The sequence below is a fragment of the Rutidosis leptorrhynchoides genome, chromosome 6 (assembly GCF_046630445.1).
Source record: "Rutidosis leptorrhynchoides isolate AG116_Rl617_1_P2 chromosome 6, CSIRO_AGI_Rlap_v1, whole genome shotgun sequence".
NCBI lineage: Eukaryota > Viridiplantae > Streptophyta > Magnoliopsida > Asterales > Asteraceae > Rutidosis > Rutidosis leptorrhynchoides.
In genome coordinates this window covers 39,389,314-39,406,367 of record NC_092338.1, presented here as the reverse complement: position 1 = coordinate 39,406,367, position 17,054 = coordinate 39,389,314, and the positions used below count along the sequence as shown (strand labels likewise).

The 17,054-nt window shown below is 33.1% G+C and overlaps 1 protein-coding gene across 1 annotated transcript; it reads right to left on the bottom strand.

Moving 5' to 3' along the window:
• Positions 1-10,741: 10,741 nt before the first annotated feature.
• LOC139852013 (serine/threonine-protein kinase SRK2A-like) lies at positions 10,742-14,872 on the bottom strand. Its single transcript, XM_071841228.1, has 10 exons — positions 14,518-14,872; positions 14,298-14,420; positions 13,790-13,864; positions 13,384-13,485; positions 13,249-13,302; positions 13,034-13,126; positions 12,858-12,950; positions 12,221-12,325; positions 12,028-12,126; positions 10,742-11,129 (listed from the first exon to the last, which is right to left on the bottom strand). Exons 2-10 carry the CDS (start codon positions 14,415-14,417, stop codon positions 10,812-10,814), a joined length of 1,059 nt encoding a protein of 352 aa, XP_071697329.1. The 5' UTR covers positions 14,418-14,420; positions 14,518-14,872; the 3' UTR covers positions 10,742-10,811.
• Between the last annotated feature and the right edge of the window lie 2,182 nt (positions 14,873-17,054).

Here is a 17,054-nt window from a genome sequence, read left to right as displayed (position 1 = left end):
GGTTTGGAATGTACAAATCAAATAAAATCGAAAATTGTTTAAATCGGTCGAACTGTCCAGTTACAGCCTTAGGCCGCGCCGCGACAATTGGGTCCGTGCCGCGGCATATAAATCAATTCCAGATCAGAAGTCAAGTTAAAAGGGGTCATTTTTCCTTCGTTAGGTCGCCCCGCGACAAATGGGCCGCGTCGCGGCACCTCTGCAGTTCTGACTTCGATTTTAGCTCAAATTAAATAAATTTAAGGGGTAAATTGGTAATTTAACATGTGGATCTGATGGGAGCATTAAACCTCCACCACTAGTTCATTTATTTCATTTCCTTTTCTATTTTATTTCCAATTTCTCTCCCAAAATACAAAACCCACTTAGTTTAATCTTGAGATTTGGAGTTGGAGATTTGTGAATCAAACCTAGAAGCAAGATTTAAAGTTGTTCTCCTTGTTACTAGCTACAAGAAGATAGTCTTGGTAAGTTCTAACTTTATGTTTTAAGTTTTAATTGGTTAATGGCTAGGGTTTGGGTTACTAGAGATTTGTATGACCCATTTGAGGGTAAAATGGGTGAGTTTGGGTTATGTTGTTGTAAGGAAACCCTAATAGCCACTATTTAGGGTTTTGGCCTTGTGATTTGAGGTTGTAAGTGAAAATTGGTGTTGTTAGTCACTAATGCACTTTAAGATTTATGAAAAAAGTGTAAATGGGTAAGTTTGACTTGATTGTGAGTCTAAGTAATATAAAATGGGTCAAATGTACTAGTTGACCTAATTAGATGAAATGGGTATGGATTACCCTAAGTTTTGTGTTAATTGAAGTTAATAGACTTTAATTCACTAGTCTTAGTGATTAAAGTCGAGTCTTGGCCATTTATGGGCGGTTGTGAGTAGTTGAGTCATTTAATGCAAATTGGGTCATTAAATGCTCAAGTGGAAGTATTGTGGTTAATCCCACTAGTTGTGAAATTGAATGTGCACTTAATGATTTAGGTACATTGCATTGAAGCTCGGAAGTGCTAAATCACCATCCTTGTGACAAGGTGAGTGGAATAAGTATACTTGTACGTATATGATGTGCTTATTTGTTCGTAAGGATATGTGTTGTCCTAGTTGGTGATATATGTGTTGTACACTAACGATTTATGAACGGATATGTGTTGTCTAATTTAGCAATATATGTGTTGTATGCTAACGGTTTATTAAATGGATATGTGTTGTCCAAATTGGTGTTATATGTGTTGTACACTAATGATCTTATGAACGGATATGTGTTGTCCAAGGGTTGGTGATATATGTGTTGTGCACTAACGGTTGTTATGAACACCGATGGGAATTTTGAGTACCATTCCTTTTTGCTATTGGTTAACCATGGTTGTGTGATTGCGTAATTAGCATATTAAATTATGAACTATATGTTATTGTCGGTTACTAGCTCCTTGTGGATTGTGGATTGTAGTTTATGCATGATGTTTGCATGTTTGTCGAATAGCTAGCTCGTATGCGGTATTGTGTAAGTGATTGCAAGTAAGTAGGTTATATATGAACATGTATAATTATTGCATTCACTAAGCATTACCTTACCCCTCTCGTTGTTTATCTTTTTAGTTGCAGGTGCGGATAAGGGCAAAGGGGTTATCGGGCACTAGGTGGCCTTTGATGATGTTTTGTTGAAGTTTGAAAGTTGGCCTAACGTTTTGGGTAGTTTAGTCCCAAACCATGCTCAAGGGGTCGTTTGGATTATAAACTATCGTTGTAGTGGGTCAAACTTGTATTGAACTTAATTAATGGCCTTCGTGCCTTTTGTAAACATTTAAATTGTTGAACGTTTAAATGGAACTTGTGGATTGGTTTACATATTTTATTGGCGCGAAAATGTGTATCATTACAAAAAAAAAAAAAATTATCGTATGGAATACGGGTTGGGTTGTTTCATGTGTTGACTTGGTTTTTGGGTGTAAACCCTAATTTAGGTCAAAACGGGTCAAATGGGTATTTCGGGACAAGTAAGCTTGATTCGGTGTCAAATTAAGTTTTAAGTCAAGTTTTGGTAAATTAAGTAGGTAAATACTTGATTTAAGTGTTAGTGGTTGTCTTGGAAATATAATCACTAGTCGTTAGTGATTTTGGGGCGTTTTATGACTTTGGTCAAAATGAGCAATTTGAATTGGGTCAAAATTGAGGATGACACTAATTGGGATTAATTGGATGTTAAACGCTTTTGTTAAGTGTTAAATGATGCTTTTGATGTAATTACCCGCGAGAAGTGATTTTAGGTTAAAATTTGGTGTTTTAGCAATAAAGTCAAACTTGGTCAACCATGGAATGGGTTTTGTGTAAAATACGAGCTAGTATGCGTTTAAAGGTTAAAGTTGACATATTTGGGTATTTCGAGAACGCTGGAACTAGTCTCGTTAGTTTTGGACCTTCGGGTAGCGTTAAAAGTGCAAAAGGGTATATTTTGCACTTGTTGTTCATTCGGGCGGGTCGAGAGTTCAAATGAGGTTGTATGTTGATTATGTGTATACCTATATGCGTATTATAGGTAAAATCTTGATTGGTCGCGTGTGGTGGGGATTTCGCGCATGGTTTGTAATGCTCGAGTTCACGAGGTGAGTGGAATAATTATATGCGTAGGTAAATAATGTATTTATTTGTTGTAGCGTGAGATGTGAAGTGTCGATGTGCTAAGACACCACATTTCATGTGACGAGTGAAGTGTCGATGTGCTAAGACACCACTCATAGTAATATGACGGGTGAAGTGTCGATGTGTTAAGACACCACTCAAAGTAATATGACGGGTGAAGTGTCGATGTGTTAAGACGCCACCCAGGGTGAAGTGTCGATGTGTTAAGACACCACCCGGAGTGAAGTATCGATGTGCTAAGATGCCACTCCAAGTAAGTTGAAGGGTGAAGTGCCGATGTGTTAAGGCGCCACTCGAGGTGAAGTATCGACGTGTTAAGATGCCACCTCAAGTAAAATGAAGAGTGAAGTGTCGAAGTGTTAAGACACCACTCGGGGTGAAGTGTCGACGTGTTAAGACGCCACCCAGGGTGAAGTATCGACGTGTTAAGATGCCACCCGTAGGGTTAGTGTACAAAGTGTTAAATGCACTAATGGTTGTTATGAACTCCGATGGTCTTTAAACACCGTTCCCTCGTTCGATTGGTTAACCATGGTTATTGTGTTGTAGTATAGCATATTATATTGTTCGGGTTATATATATGCTATTGTTGTGCTAGCTTGTGATATTAAAGGTTATAGCTTTGTACTTGTGATTATAAGCTAATTGTGTTGCTAGCATGTATGCGGTATGTGTGTAAGTGTTTGCAAGTAGGTATATTATATATGTATGTGTATAATTATTGCATTCACTAAGCGTTAGCTTACCCTCTCGTTGTTCACATTTTTATAGATTTGTGTGGCGGATGGCTCGGGTAAGTGTGCGGGACTAGTGGACTTGCGTAGTTTGCTTTAGAAGACGTGATGTTGGATTTGATTAGGATTGGGTAGCGTATTCCCAATCGCCATGATCGGTCTATGTATTGTATTAAACTAAAATGGGTCGAAATGGTCACTTTGTCGTAATTTGGGTCAATGTGGGCCCGGTGCTGTAAAACTCAATTTTATTGTGGGAAACTCTTAGTTTTACTTATATTGACGTGTTATGATAAATTGTTTCATTTAAAAGTGTTGCGGAACGTGTTTTAAGAACAAACATAAAAAGAAAGTGGACAGACCACTTTGGAGTGGCGCGCCCCTATTTGGAGCGGCGCTCCATATGCCTGAAACTGGATTGATTTAAAAAAAAAAAATAAGCGTTGTCGGTTGGATAACGGGTTGGGATGTTACATAAATGCTTCAGCTAGAATTGAAATTTCAAAAGCTGGCAATAATGTCACTCATGAGTCTTTGCCACGCCAGAAACGTGGGAGACCAATTGGTTCCAAAGATTAAAAATCCTCGAAAAAGAAAATCAGCTGATAATGAGGTAAAAGAAAGTGTTCAAGAAGAAACACAATTCAATACTCCTTCTACAAAGGAGATTGATGATGTTAATACAGAAATTGCAATCAATTATGCAAGTTCAAAAAAAATAAAAATAAAAAAATAAATATTATAGAACCGAAATGACATGAAAAATCTTGATGAGATATTTTCATATAATGTTGCATATGACATCATGAATAATGATGATGATCCAGAACCAAAATCTGTCATGGAAAAATAGACACGATTGGGATCATTGGAAAAGAGCAATACGAGCCGAATTTGAATCGCTCAATAAAAGAAAAGTTTTCGGATCTATCGTTCTCACACCTAAAGATGTGAAACATGTGGAGTATAGATAGATTTTTGTGTGAAAAAAAAATGAGAAAAATGAAGTTACAAGGTATAAAGGTAAACTTGTAATTCAAGATTTTTCTCAAATACCGGAAATTGATTATGATGAAATTTATTCCCCTGTTATAGATGCAATTACTTTTAGATACTTAATCAGCCTGTCAGTTTCTAAAAATCTAGAAATGCATCTCATGGATGTTACTGCTGGTATATATATATATATGAAGATACATGAAGGATTCAAGTTATCAGAAGCATCCAATGCAAAACCCAAAGAAATGTACTCAATTAAATTACAAATGTTTTTATATGGGTTGAAACAATCGGGTCGCATGTTGTATACCCGATTAAGTGATTACTTGATAAGAAAAATTGTATACAAATAATCTTATTTGCGCATGTGTTCTTATTAAGAAAACAATGTCCGGATATGTAAGTTGTTTATGTCAATGATCATAACATCATATGAACAAATAAAGAGATCAGTATTGCCTTGGATTGCAAATTGAGCATATGCCTAATGGTTTACTTGTACATCAAACAACTTATACCGAAAAGATTTTAAAATATTTTTAAAGACAAAACCATTGGTTGTTAGATCACTCAATATTGACACTGATTCATTTCATCACTGTGAAGATCATAAAGATCTCAACGGATCAGAAGTTCCATATCTTAGTGCAATTGGGGCTATTATGTATTTTACAAATTGTACAAGACCTGACATTTCTTTTGCAGTTAATTTGTTGACAAGGTTCAGCTCAGCGCCTAAAAAAAGACATTGAAATGGGATCAAACACATATTTTGATACCCTTGAGGAACTGCTGATTTAAAATTATTTTATTCTAACGATTCAAAACAAGATTTGGTTGATTATGTATATGCAGGTCATATATCTAATCTTCATAAAGATAAATCTCAAACTGGATATGTATTCCTAAATGGAGGTACCACAAAATCATTGCATTCTTAAAACAAACACTTGTTGCAACATCATCAAATCATGACGAAGTGACTGCATTACAAGAAACTACTCGAAAATGTGTTTGGTTGAGATCAATGACACAAATTATTATTGATTCTTGTGGACTAGAACGCTATAAAAGCCCAACAACTATCTATGAAGATAATTCAGCTTGCATAGTACAAATAAAAGAAGAGTATCAAAAGTGACAGAACAAAATATAAATGTTGACGAGGCGCTAAAGCCATAGGCGGTCTTAACGGTCATAAGTTTGATGGAAAAGAATGGTACGTTGGTAAGGCTCAGAAAAGGACTGAAAGGGAATAGGAATTGAAACAACGGTTTGAGCAAACCATGAAGGAGACTGTAACAAATCACAGGGGCTAAACTTGTACATAAAAGATTCAGATGAAAACCTCATATTTTTCTCATATACTCAAGATCTCATAAAAGACAACCAGATTAAAATGAGATACGTTCAATCAACAACTCTGCTGATCTTTATACCAAAGCACTGTCAACTGTTGTCTTCAGAACACACGTTCACAATATTGGCATGAGGCAAGTTCAAAAATGTGACGACTCAGCGATATCTACTTGAGGGGGAGTCAACTCTATGCTGCACTCTTTTTCCCTTAGCTAAAATTTTTATCCCACTGAGTTTTTCTTTAGCAAGGTTTTTAACGAGGCAGTAACTTGTAGTTGATCTTAATAAAATAAAATTGTCGTCCAAGGGGGAGTGTTATAAGTCAAATATGTATGGTCGACAAACTGTATACATACAGTGAAATGCATTAAATGCATTTGATGATTTGTGACTAGCAATAGTGAATTGTGACTAGCAATAGTATCTTTAAGGAGTATAAATATGCAGTACATGTATGTAAGATTGATACACTGAAATTATTAATTTTACCCATTCTCTCATTCGTCTTCTTAAAATAATATCCAAATAATAAGTTACTGAAGGTATGTTATAAACTCCTAAATTATAACAAATATTACATTATCAATACACAATATATGCCATATACACGTCTAATAAATACTCGTATTATTAAAATGTTTATTAAGAATTCTGTATCATATTATTGTATCGTTACTTTCTTCTGTTAGATAAAAAGCAATAATAATGATACTTGTACTTTATGCGCATAAGGTTTTTTTATTTTATTTATTTTTTTGCTTAAACAACGATTACTAATTTTTCATTTTTTATTTTGACAAAAATAACGATAACATAAAAAACTCCGTATTCTCATCAATAGATGAAAAAGCAATAATAACAATTACTAATAAAATTAGAATGTTTTCATCAATACGTGAAGGATCTTCTAAACTAATACAACAAACCGATGATCGTTAGGACTCGAAATTAAACAATCTAAAACAAACCTAAAAACTAACTAAACTAATCCGAGTTAAAAATGAGAACGGACGCTAATTGTATGCAAGTAACTTTACTTTTAGACAAAATTACGCCATTTGTACTTAATGTTTATCTAAAATTTCATGGAGGACCTAAAGTAATTTTTTGACATGGATGATGATCCTAATATTTGAAATTGTTGCACGGTTGGTACATGACTCTAATGGACGTTAACTAAATTCCGTTCAATCACATCACATGCCAAGCTCATGAGGGCACTAACTAACAATGAAATTTAGTTGCCCCGTATTATGGAAGATCACCAGAAACTATCAAGTGGCATTTAGTTTGCATTCCAATATCCAGATATAATTCATGATTTGACAGAGAAAGCATATAACCCCAACGTACATTGCAGGGGAGGCCCGGAGGGGGAGCAAGGTGATCAACCGCTCGGGGCTCATGATTTTCTGGGGCCCAATTTTTGTATATATACGAACATAATTTTTGATTTAATAAACAAGATAATTAGGGAAACACAACTAAAATAACGAAAACAAAGTACAATTGGCTCAAAAACAACAATCAAAGGCTCTAGATAAAAAGAAATCAAAGTTCACTAGTATTCTAGCAAGACCGAAAGGGTCTTTTTTTTTTAAATAGTTTATATTATTCGTTTGGGTCTAGGGGCCTTTTTTCACCTCGTTCCGGGCCCTTAAATTTTCGGAACCGGCCCTAATACATTGGGCCTCACTTACATAATTACTGATGAATGGGTGTGTGTGTGTGTGTTTTCTCGGTTAAGTAAAGAATCCATCTAACTTAATAACTCTACATAATCAGTTTACTTGTACTCTATAATTTTTTTTAATAACATTAATTAACCGCTAACTGAACATATACGTAGAAGACAAAAATCGTGTGATATTTTGATTCCCTCGATCACTACAGTGCTTGCAATTTGATATTAAAGTGAAAAATAAAATGATACTACCTTAATTGCTTTAACTTCAGCTTCCGTCCATGCGCCATCAACATGCTTGTAAAGCTGCTCGGTTGTCTGTTTCTTTCTGGATTTGCCATTTCACCATCACAGGGCCTTCAATAGAACTTTCTGCCCAGCTTTGGCATACAACAATATGTCAGAGCCTAGAAACAACTACCAAAACAAAACTAAACTAATAAAAAAAAAAACAAACTGATGTATATTTGGGCCATGTTGACGTTGGGTCTGTGCCTAACAACAGTGAACTAGGCCAAGTTCTTATTTGGCCCAATGATTGGGAAGTCTTTTTCGTGAAGATGGAAGCTGGAAACAACAAAATTAAAAGAGGTCAAGGATAAGTATTAACTTGGAGTTTGACTAGGAGTTGTTTATCTCTTAAATTTATCCACGTATTATTTTATATTTCTATCTCCTATTGTTTAGCTATCCCTCCAATATTTATATTCTTTGTTTGTTAGTTTTGAAAACTCAGATTTTTGTTATTAATATTTTGTTACGTGGAATAAAGAATCCGTGAAAGTTTTCTTGTTATCTTGAACCGAGAAGGTTCTTCGGGTTAAACCGTGAAGGTTTAAAAATTATATTTCATGTTTAAGCCATCGATCCCCAAATCTGCATTATGTGGTATCAAATTCCAGGCATGGCTAAACAAGAAAAGAGTGGTTGGTATTACAGGGGAACGAGTCATAGATTCGCCGAGAGAGGCAGTGATAGTGATCCTCGTGATGCTGAAATTAAGCGTTTGCAACGAAGGATAGCAGAATTAGAGTTGGGCCGACATCATAAATATGATGAACGCTATGCTTCGGATCAAACAATGAACCGGTGGAAAAGTATGAATCCATTTGTTGATGCGTCGATCGGATTTAGACGGGACCATCATGATGATCCCTTTCGGACCATTGGTATGAAGGTTGAAGAAATTTTTAATCCGGAATACGTTTCGAAATCTATTTTGGATGAAGATTCTGAACCAATCTATGATATAGATGGTGAGGATGGCGAATCCATTTATGATACAGAACCAATCTATGATACGGATGGTGAAGAGTTTTTTTCTTTTTCTAAATCTGGTGATGAAAGTGAGTTTGAGGTAGTTACTAATAAAGACACCAACATGTGCAATGAAGATGTTGATTTGGAAGCCGATTTCAAAAACATTGATGCGGGCTTGAAAAATATTGGTGTTGAGGACCGTGTCCCTATTGCAATATTTAGCACTTCCAATGAAGAATACATTATTCGTGTAGTTCTTGAGAATTATTTCGATGTTACCGTTCTTGAAGTTGCAGACTCGAGGACGAGTCTTTTCGAAGAAGGAGAGGATGATGTATATTTGGGCCATGTTGACGTTGGGTCCGTGCCTAACAACAGTGAACTAGGCCAAGTTCTTATTTGGCCCAATGATTGGGAAGTCTTTTTCGTGAAGATGGATGCTGGAAACAACAAAATTAAAAGAGGTCAAGGATAAGTATTAACTTGGAGTTTGACTAGGAGTTGTTTATCTCTTAAATTTATCCACGTATTATTTTATATTTCTATCTCCTATTGTTTAGCTATCCCTCCAATATTTATATTCTTTGTTTGTTACGTAGTAGTTTTGAAAACTCAGATTTTTGTTATTAATATTTTGTTACGTGGAATAAAGAATCCGTGAAGGTTTTCTTGTTATCTTGAACCGAGAAGTTTCTTCGGGTTAAACCGTGAAGGTTTAACAATTATATTTCATGTTTAAGCCATCGATCCCCAAATCTGCATTACAAACTTTGTGGTACAAATTACTTAACTTAGACCTTCTTTCACCCCTTTCAGCTCTAAGCTCCTCCTCCTTCTTCTTCTTTAATACTTCGATTGTCTGTTGAAACTCCTGATTTTTAAAAGTACGTAGATTAAAGTTCTAGGTCATAAAAGAACCGCAGATACTATATATATATATATATATATATATATATATATATATATATATATATATATATATACTAGTGAAATGACCCGTGGAACCACGAGTTTGTTTAAACGAAACAGTTTAATGATATGTTTTAGGTATTAAGTGAACGTAAATGCTAAAGTTATTTAGTTTAATGACCCGTGGAACTACAGAGTCCGACTAAGAAACTCGTCAGCTAAAAATTTCATCAAACACCTAAAATGATATTAAACAATCCACATCCAATCATAAGAGATAATATTGATTGTCATTTTATTTTAAAATTGTAAATTAAAATATAAATTTAGAATTTGTTTCCTTCTGCCTAGCTTTTATACCTTCTCGTACTCAATTCAAAATAATTAATTAAAATAATTCAAAATTATTTAATTTTAATAATTAAAATAATTATTAATAAGATTTAATAATAATAATTAATTAATAAGATCTAATAATAATAATTAATTAATAAGATTTAATTTTAATTCAAAATTATTTAAATTAATGATATCACCCACCATACTTAGATACTTAGATTAAGATTTAATTTTAATTCAAAATTATTTAAATTAATGACATCACCCACCATACTTAGATTTTTTTCTTTTTATTTTTGATTTTTCTTAACAAAGGAATTAGTCTAATAATGACATCATCATTTTAGGATTTTAATAGAAACTATATATATATATATATATATATATATATATATATATATATATATATATATATATATATATATATATATATATATATATATATATATATATATATATCGTTGACACTATTCAAATTTATTTGGTATAGGAGCATCGTTTTGGTTTCAAGTTCTTGAAGAATACCACAAATGCCGTCCAGTTTATCAGCGAACGAAAGATTCGTTATTTAGCAAGTGGACAAAGTTGACTGTTGATTGTCAAAAATACGACATTGTACATCGATTGAGGCGTGATTAGAGGAGAGGAGAGACAGTGATAATTTTCGAGTTCGTTGTAGAGAAGTTTATCGTCAAGAGGTGAAGAGAGGTTTCGTTGTGGAAAATTTAAGGACCCAAACCAGATTTTTCAAGTACAAAATAGCATTAAGACATCTAAATAGTCTCATCAACCAACATGCCAAAGAGTTCTACATACTTAAATTATTATACTCCACATAAGCAATACCGACTTTTTTTTTTTTTACAAACCGAATAACTAAAAAGACTGTTTAAGTAAGACAAACTTCTCCACTTTGATGAGCTTCTTTGACCCTTTTGTCGTATTCATCTTCATCATCTTCAGGTTCAGCCTCGCCCGTGTCATCATCGTCATCATCTTCCTGGCCCCACCCGAAACCTCCAATTGAACGAGAGGCTGTAGGAGGAGTCTTTGCTTCTTCAACAATTTTCATAATTTCTTCCACACTTTGTGCTGAAAATGTCGGGTTTTCTTTACGGTAATACGCAGCTTGAGCGGCTTCCGTTAATTCCCTTGGCAGATTCTTCAAGAACCATGGGTGGCTCTTAATGTCTTTTAGGCTAATCCTCTATGGAAAAAAGAAAAGAAAAGGTCAAACTTTATTCAAAAGATGTCATAAAAAGTCAAAATAGACATGATCATGTAAATTCAATCGGCAAAAAGATTTGGGATCAGATAATCTCGGCTCAAGAAATTAAAGTGAAGTGCAACAAAATGGAGTATTTGAAAAGCTACATTAAGATATTGGTAATAATGAAAGACTGAACTTATACGTTGATTACAGATGACAATCTCAACCCATATATACGTATATGAATCAATTTGGGTTGTATGTAGCTCTAATAGGTGAGATTTAGATTTTAAAGAATAATTCAAAGTAAAAATGGGCCAAAAGGTTCGAGTGGGTAAAAAATCCACAAGTATTTAAAAAAAAAACAACTTTGAAATCAATGTTATTATTAGTGTATTACTTATGATAGTACTACAGTTAATCATAATAAACATATTCACTACTTATAAAATTCATTAAAAAGGTACAAAATGGTTGTTGGGTTGACCCAATCCACCTTCAATACATACCATGATACCAATAGTCCAATATTATATCGATTTAACCACCCACCCATCTTTGACCCATTACTCATCTCATCCAACAAACAGGATTGAGCTCGGGCCCACACATGAAGATAATTGAAAGAAAAATAAAGCAATCATAGTCCAAGTAGTTAACTTCAGGCACACAATATACAAAAGTAATTGTTATATGTTGCATATCTTTAACTCGACTTTAAGTGTAAACAAAGTAGGTGGTAGCATTAGCAGACATGTTGACTTGTAATTTTCAAGCATCCATAGCATTGGAAGTGGACAATGCATTGACCAAATCCTTAGTCAAAAGTTCTTGTTGTTTAAAGCTAAGCCAATTAAAAGTTGAATAAAAATCATAAATTTAAATAGAGACGTACCCTTGAAGCATTGGCAACAAATATCCGAGAAAGGAGATGCCTACAGTCTTGAGATATGTGAACGTAATCTGGGATCTTGTATTGCACAGCCATTATTCGCTGTCAAACGTAAAAGTCAAACCAAAACTCAAAGTCAACGTATAAGATAAAAGAAGTTACTCCGTATTATAAATTTTAAAATTTAGCTATTTACTTGAATAGTCTTCCTAAAATTCTTGGGATCTTCTTGATCTTCAAAAGGGTATGCTCCCACGAGCATCACGTAAAGTGTAACTCCACAAGACCAGACATCAGCCGACTGAACAAACACAAAATCATAATTTGACAAAAAAACCAAATGTCACAAACATAAAAATATTGGAAAATAATGGTAGTTCTTTTTTTATGAACCTCAAATTTATATGTCGACCAAATGGGTCATGGGCAACAAAAACAAATTTAATGAAATACTGTTTAAATATGCTTCAGTTACTTAACGTTGTTATAATCAGAAAATCAGCTGTTTAAATGAAACATATATGATGATTTTATTTAAAAAACAAATAAATAAAATAAACACTGTATCTTTAGAAATATACATATACAATTGATTTCCCATACATACATTCACCAAATGACAATTTCTTATCATAAAACAATACTGTAATACGAGTATTCTTTTAAAGCTTTATATAAATATATCTTCACAAAATCACATCATCAATTTAGTTGGAAAAAAAAAAAAACATGAAAGCGTTCCTATTTCACGCGTTCATATTATTGGAACAAAAAGCCCATTTGCCATTTCAAATAAACACTTTCATATATTATTGAAAGCTTAAAACTTTTACCTTGCCATCATACTCTCGACGAGAAAGAACCTCAGGGGCAATGTATGCTGGAGTTCCAACTGTTGATTTGGGTCTCGAATGAAGCAGAGATGACTGCAAATGAATCAAGGCAATTATCATCTCGTTATATAAATAAATTACAATCAAATTCAAATGTACTATTATTGACAAAACACCTTTGAATAGCCGAAATCGCATACTTTCAGGCGTGGTGCAGGGCTACCGTCCAATAGAGTGTTCTCGAGCTTTAAATCTCTGTGGCATATTTGCTGCACAAGGTCAATACTTAAGTATCATATCTTCAATAGTTTGAAAAAAAAGATTTATTCATGAGTTAATCAAATTTATATATTATCATGTAAGAGTTGATCTTTTCAAAAGCTTCTTTTACCATAAAATGACAGTAGTGAACTCCTGATATAAGCTGCTGGAAAAAGTATCTTGCCTGAAATATCGACAGATAACACCATAAAAGAAGAGTGGCTAAAAATTTAAATAATGTGAAGATATTTTTAAAATATTAGACCTCGTCTTCACTAAATCTTCCAGCATTGCAAATCCTATCGAAAAGCTCTCCTCCTGCAGCATACTCCATCACAATAGCAAGATGGGTCGGAGTGAGTACGACCTATAGATACACCAACATGATTATAAGCACAGGACCCAACAAATTATATAGTTTAAATATACTAAAAGACGACATTTGGAAGTTGTATGCACTAAAAGTACACTTAGATGAACTTTAAACGCTCCTAGCCATTTAACCCATTCCCTTTATAGTAAACTTTTTTATTTGACCCGTTTGAGATATAAAGATCGGACCAAAAAGTGTTTTACCAAGACAAGTAAATGTCGCAATTCCTATCGGACCAGATAATTATACGTGATGAATCATATTCAAAAAAAAAAAAAAACAACTAAAGGCTACTTACCTCTCGAAACCGAATAATGTTAGGGTGCCGAAGCGACCTGTGATTTATTATCTCTCGAGCAACATTTTCATCAATCTACACAAACAACAAGTAAATATTCAGGAATTCAGCCTATAAGACATTAATATTTATCTATTGATCTATTGATTAAAAACACATAACTATTTTAATATTAATCATATTATCAATATCAATTACAGTATCAGTATCAATATCAATATCAATATCAATATTAATATTATCAATATCAATTACAGTATCAGTATCAATATCAATATCAATATCAATATCAATATCAATATCAATATCAATATCAATATCAATATCAATATCAATATCAATATCAATTATCAAATCACAAGTGGGGCATAGATGTATAATTAATCAAATACTTTAAAAAAACGTTCCTTTTAACAATCACAAGCATGTTTGAACAATTCTATCAGCCACACAACATTAAAAAATAATAGTTAAATTAAATTAAAAATACTAGGAAAATCGCATATACCTTATGTCCTCTTTCTATATATTTCATAGCAACAAGTTCTTTTGTAACTTTGTTCCTCATCAACCTTGCAACACCAAAATTTCCAGATCCTATATCCTTCACAAGCTCGTACTTATCCATTTTCTACATATAAAAAAATATATACATATACATTATCAATAAAAATTTATTTTTTATTATAATGGCAGAGCAGTGTAGCCCTAATTTAATCAAAACTTACCTCAATTTTCTTATTCCAGATCAAATTGGGAAAATGGGGTTTCGAGATATGAGATCAAGAATCAAATTAAACAAGTTTCAGGCTCGATACACAACAAATGAGATTCAATTCATTGTCATATATCCTACTACACCATGAAAGATGGAAATGCAAATTTCCTAAAAAAAGGTACCAACTTGGAGCGTATTAAAGATTGAATTGGAGAAATTGCTTGAAGATTTGATATGGGTTTTGGTTATAAGGAGATTTAATTATTATTATGTGAGATTTCGGAAAATTCTTGAAAGAAAACAAATTGATATGATTATTTTGAAAACATGAAATGAAGGGAATCTGTAGGATGTAGAGAGAGAGAGAGAGAGAGAGAGAGAGAGAGATTCAACATATATCAGGATTATTATTTGTTGATGAATTTATTTATTAATAAAGTGAGAAGTGATATTAAGATAGAGATAGAATATGAACGTATCCATCGTCTGCTATCTAAAAATAGATAGATAGTAGATTGTAAGTTTCCTGGAAAGAAAGTGTAGGATAGAGATGGGGCTGCATGAAGACAAACAAAAGGCGAAACAAGTTGAATTACATTAGTAACTCAAAATCACGAGTTTATTGAAAAGACATACAAAAATTAGTTAATTAAATAAAGATAACAAAAAAATATACTTCCTACATAAAAAAAACAGTCATATTTGGTAGTGCATGAATTTCAATCAATCCCTAGCTGTCGATCTCCAGTTGTTCTAGCACTCTGTTGGTTTGATCTTAAACATTTAAAGTCGTTTATTAACGTAAGATCATTGATTGTTCGAGTCTTTTTGATATAAAACCCAATATCGAGTAATTCCGCACTCGATATTGAAGATTAGATCGATTAATACCGTTTAATCGTTCCTACAATATTTGACTTTTTTTTAGATTTAAGATATAATAATGATAATGAATTATCTAGTTTGCCCTTCATTTAATGAGGTTATAAAGAGTAACTAATGAATTAATTGATATATTTAAAGTTAAATTTTCAAAATTAAAATGGACATAATTGAAACTTTAATGATATTTAACGGTTATATAGAAAAAAATGACAATAATTTTGGAACAAACAAAAATAGAAAGTTGAACATGTTTTTTGAGACGGATGAAGTATTATTATTGACATATATGGAGTATTCCAGCAAAACTTCCGCTCAAGTTTTCCCTTAGCATCAATTCACACATTGATAATAGTTTGCATTATCTTGAAAATCAACCCCAAAAGATTAACAGCGCAATGTATACAACTATTTTAATACATAGTTATTGTTAATTTAGGAAATCACATAATCGTTTCAACAAGTCAAATGAAAGAATCCTTTTATGCTTCTTTGATTATGTAAAACTCCCTATTATCTTCATTCTTAACTGTATATACGGAACCAATCATAGAGTTGCAACATTTGTTCTGATTAAAAATTTGGAATATAAGATAAAAAATCATCTCCTCAGACCACTATCAACCATGACATACTACCTTACTTTCACACCAGCGTCACATCAGTTTTCTCTCTGCACTTCCTCACCACTTCCTTCCATGACATTCCCATAACACACCACTACCAACCATGACATATTCACTCCTCATTACATACCACACAAAAATAATTAAATAAATAAAGGTACAAGTGAAAAGGCTGTGAGTACATATTAATATTGCATTAATATATCAAGAGAGAGATTATGCCGTCCTCCAATATGCTTGGTGAGGAAATGGGTCCAGACGAACCATATGAGCGCGGTTGAGGGCAAGCCTAGGACAAGAGAATGCCAACGATGCCCTCGAGGGCAAATGTGAGGGCACACCTCGAGGGCGTACTATTAGGATTGGCCTGATAATCTCTTGTAAGTAATTTTGACATACATAATAACATGACCACCTTGTGTATATGTTACTTTTACAAAAAAAAAAAAAAAAAAAAAAAAAAAAAAAAAAAAAAAACTCAATTTTTTAGCCTATGTTAAAATATGACATTCAGGACTTCAAAGGGTGAAGTTAATAAAGTATTCAAAACGTATGGTAGATTGCAGGCAGTTGTTATACTGCCATGAAAAATGAACCCATCATATACAACAACAATAACCACAAAAATACCAACTCAACATATAAAAGAGAGTGTTGAAGTTATTAACAAGAATTGAGGGTTCACGCGTTGCTGCTCTAAGGTTTATGTGATTTTAACGCAAGTTATCGATTTAGACAGCACATTTTACTTGATGTTTTTATGGACATACAAACTACAACCAAAAACAATTATAACTTCCAAAAACATACAAACTTTCAATCATTATTTTACTGACCGGTTATACTATACACAAAAGAAAAGGATGAGATCAATGTTCTTAAACGGGTCAAGTCAGGTCGACCAAAACATCACTCTGTCAAAAAATTAAAAACTTTTTGAATAATTTACAGGAAGTCCACCATTTTAATAGTGCAATGATCAGCAACTTCTATAATATCATCAGCCCATGCTTCTAAATTATCATCAGCCCATGCTCCT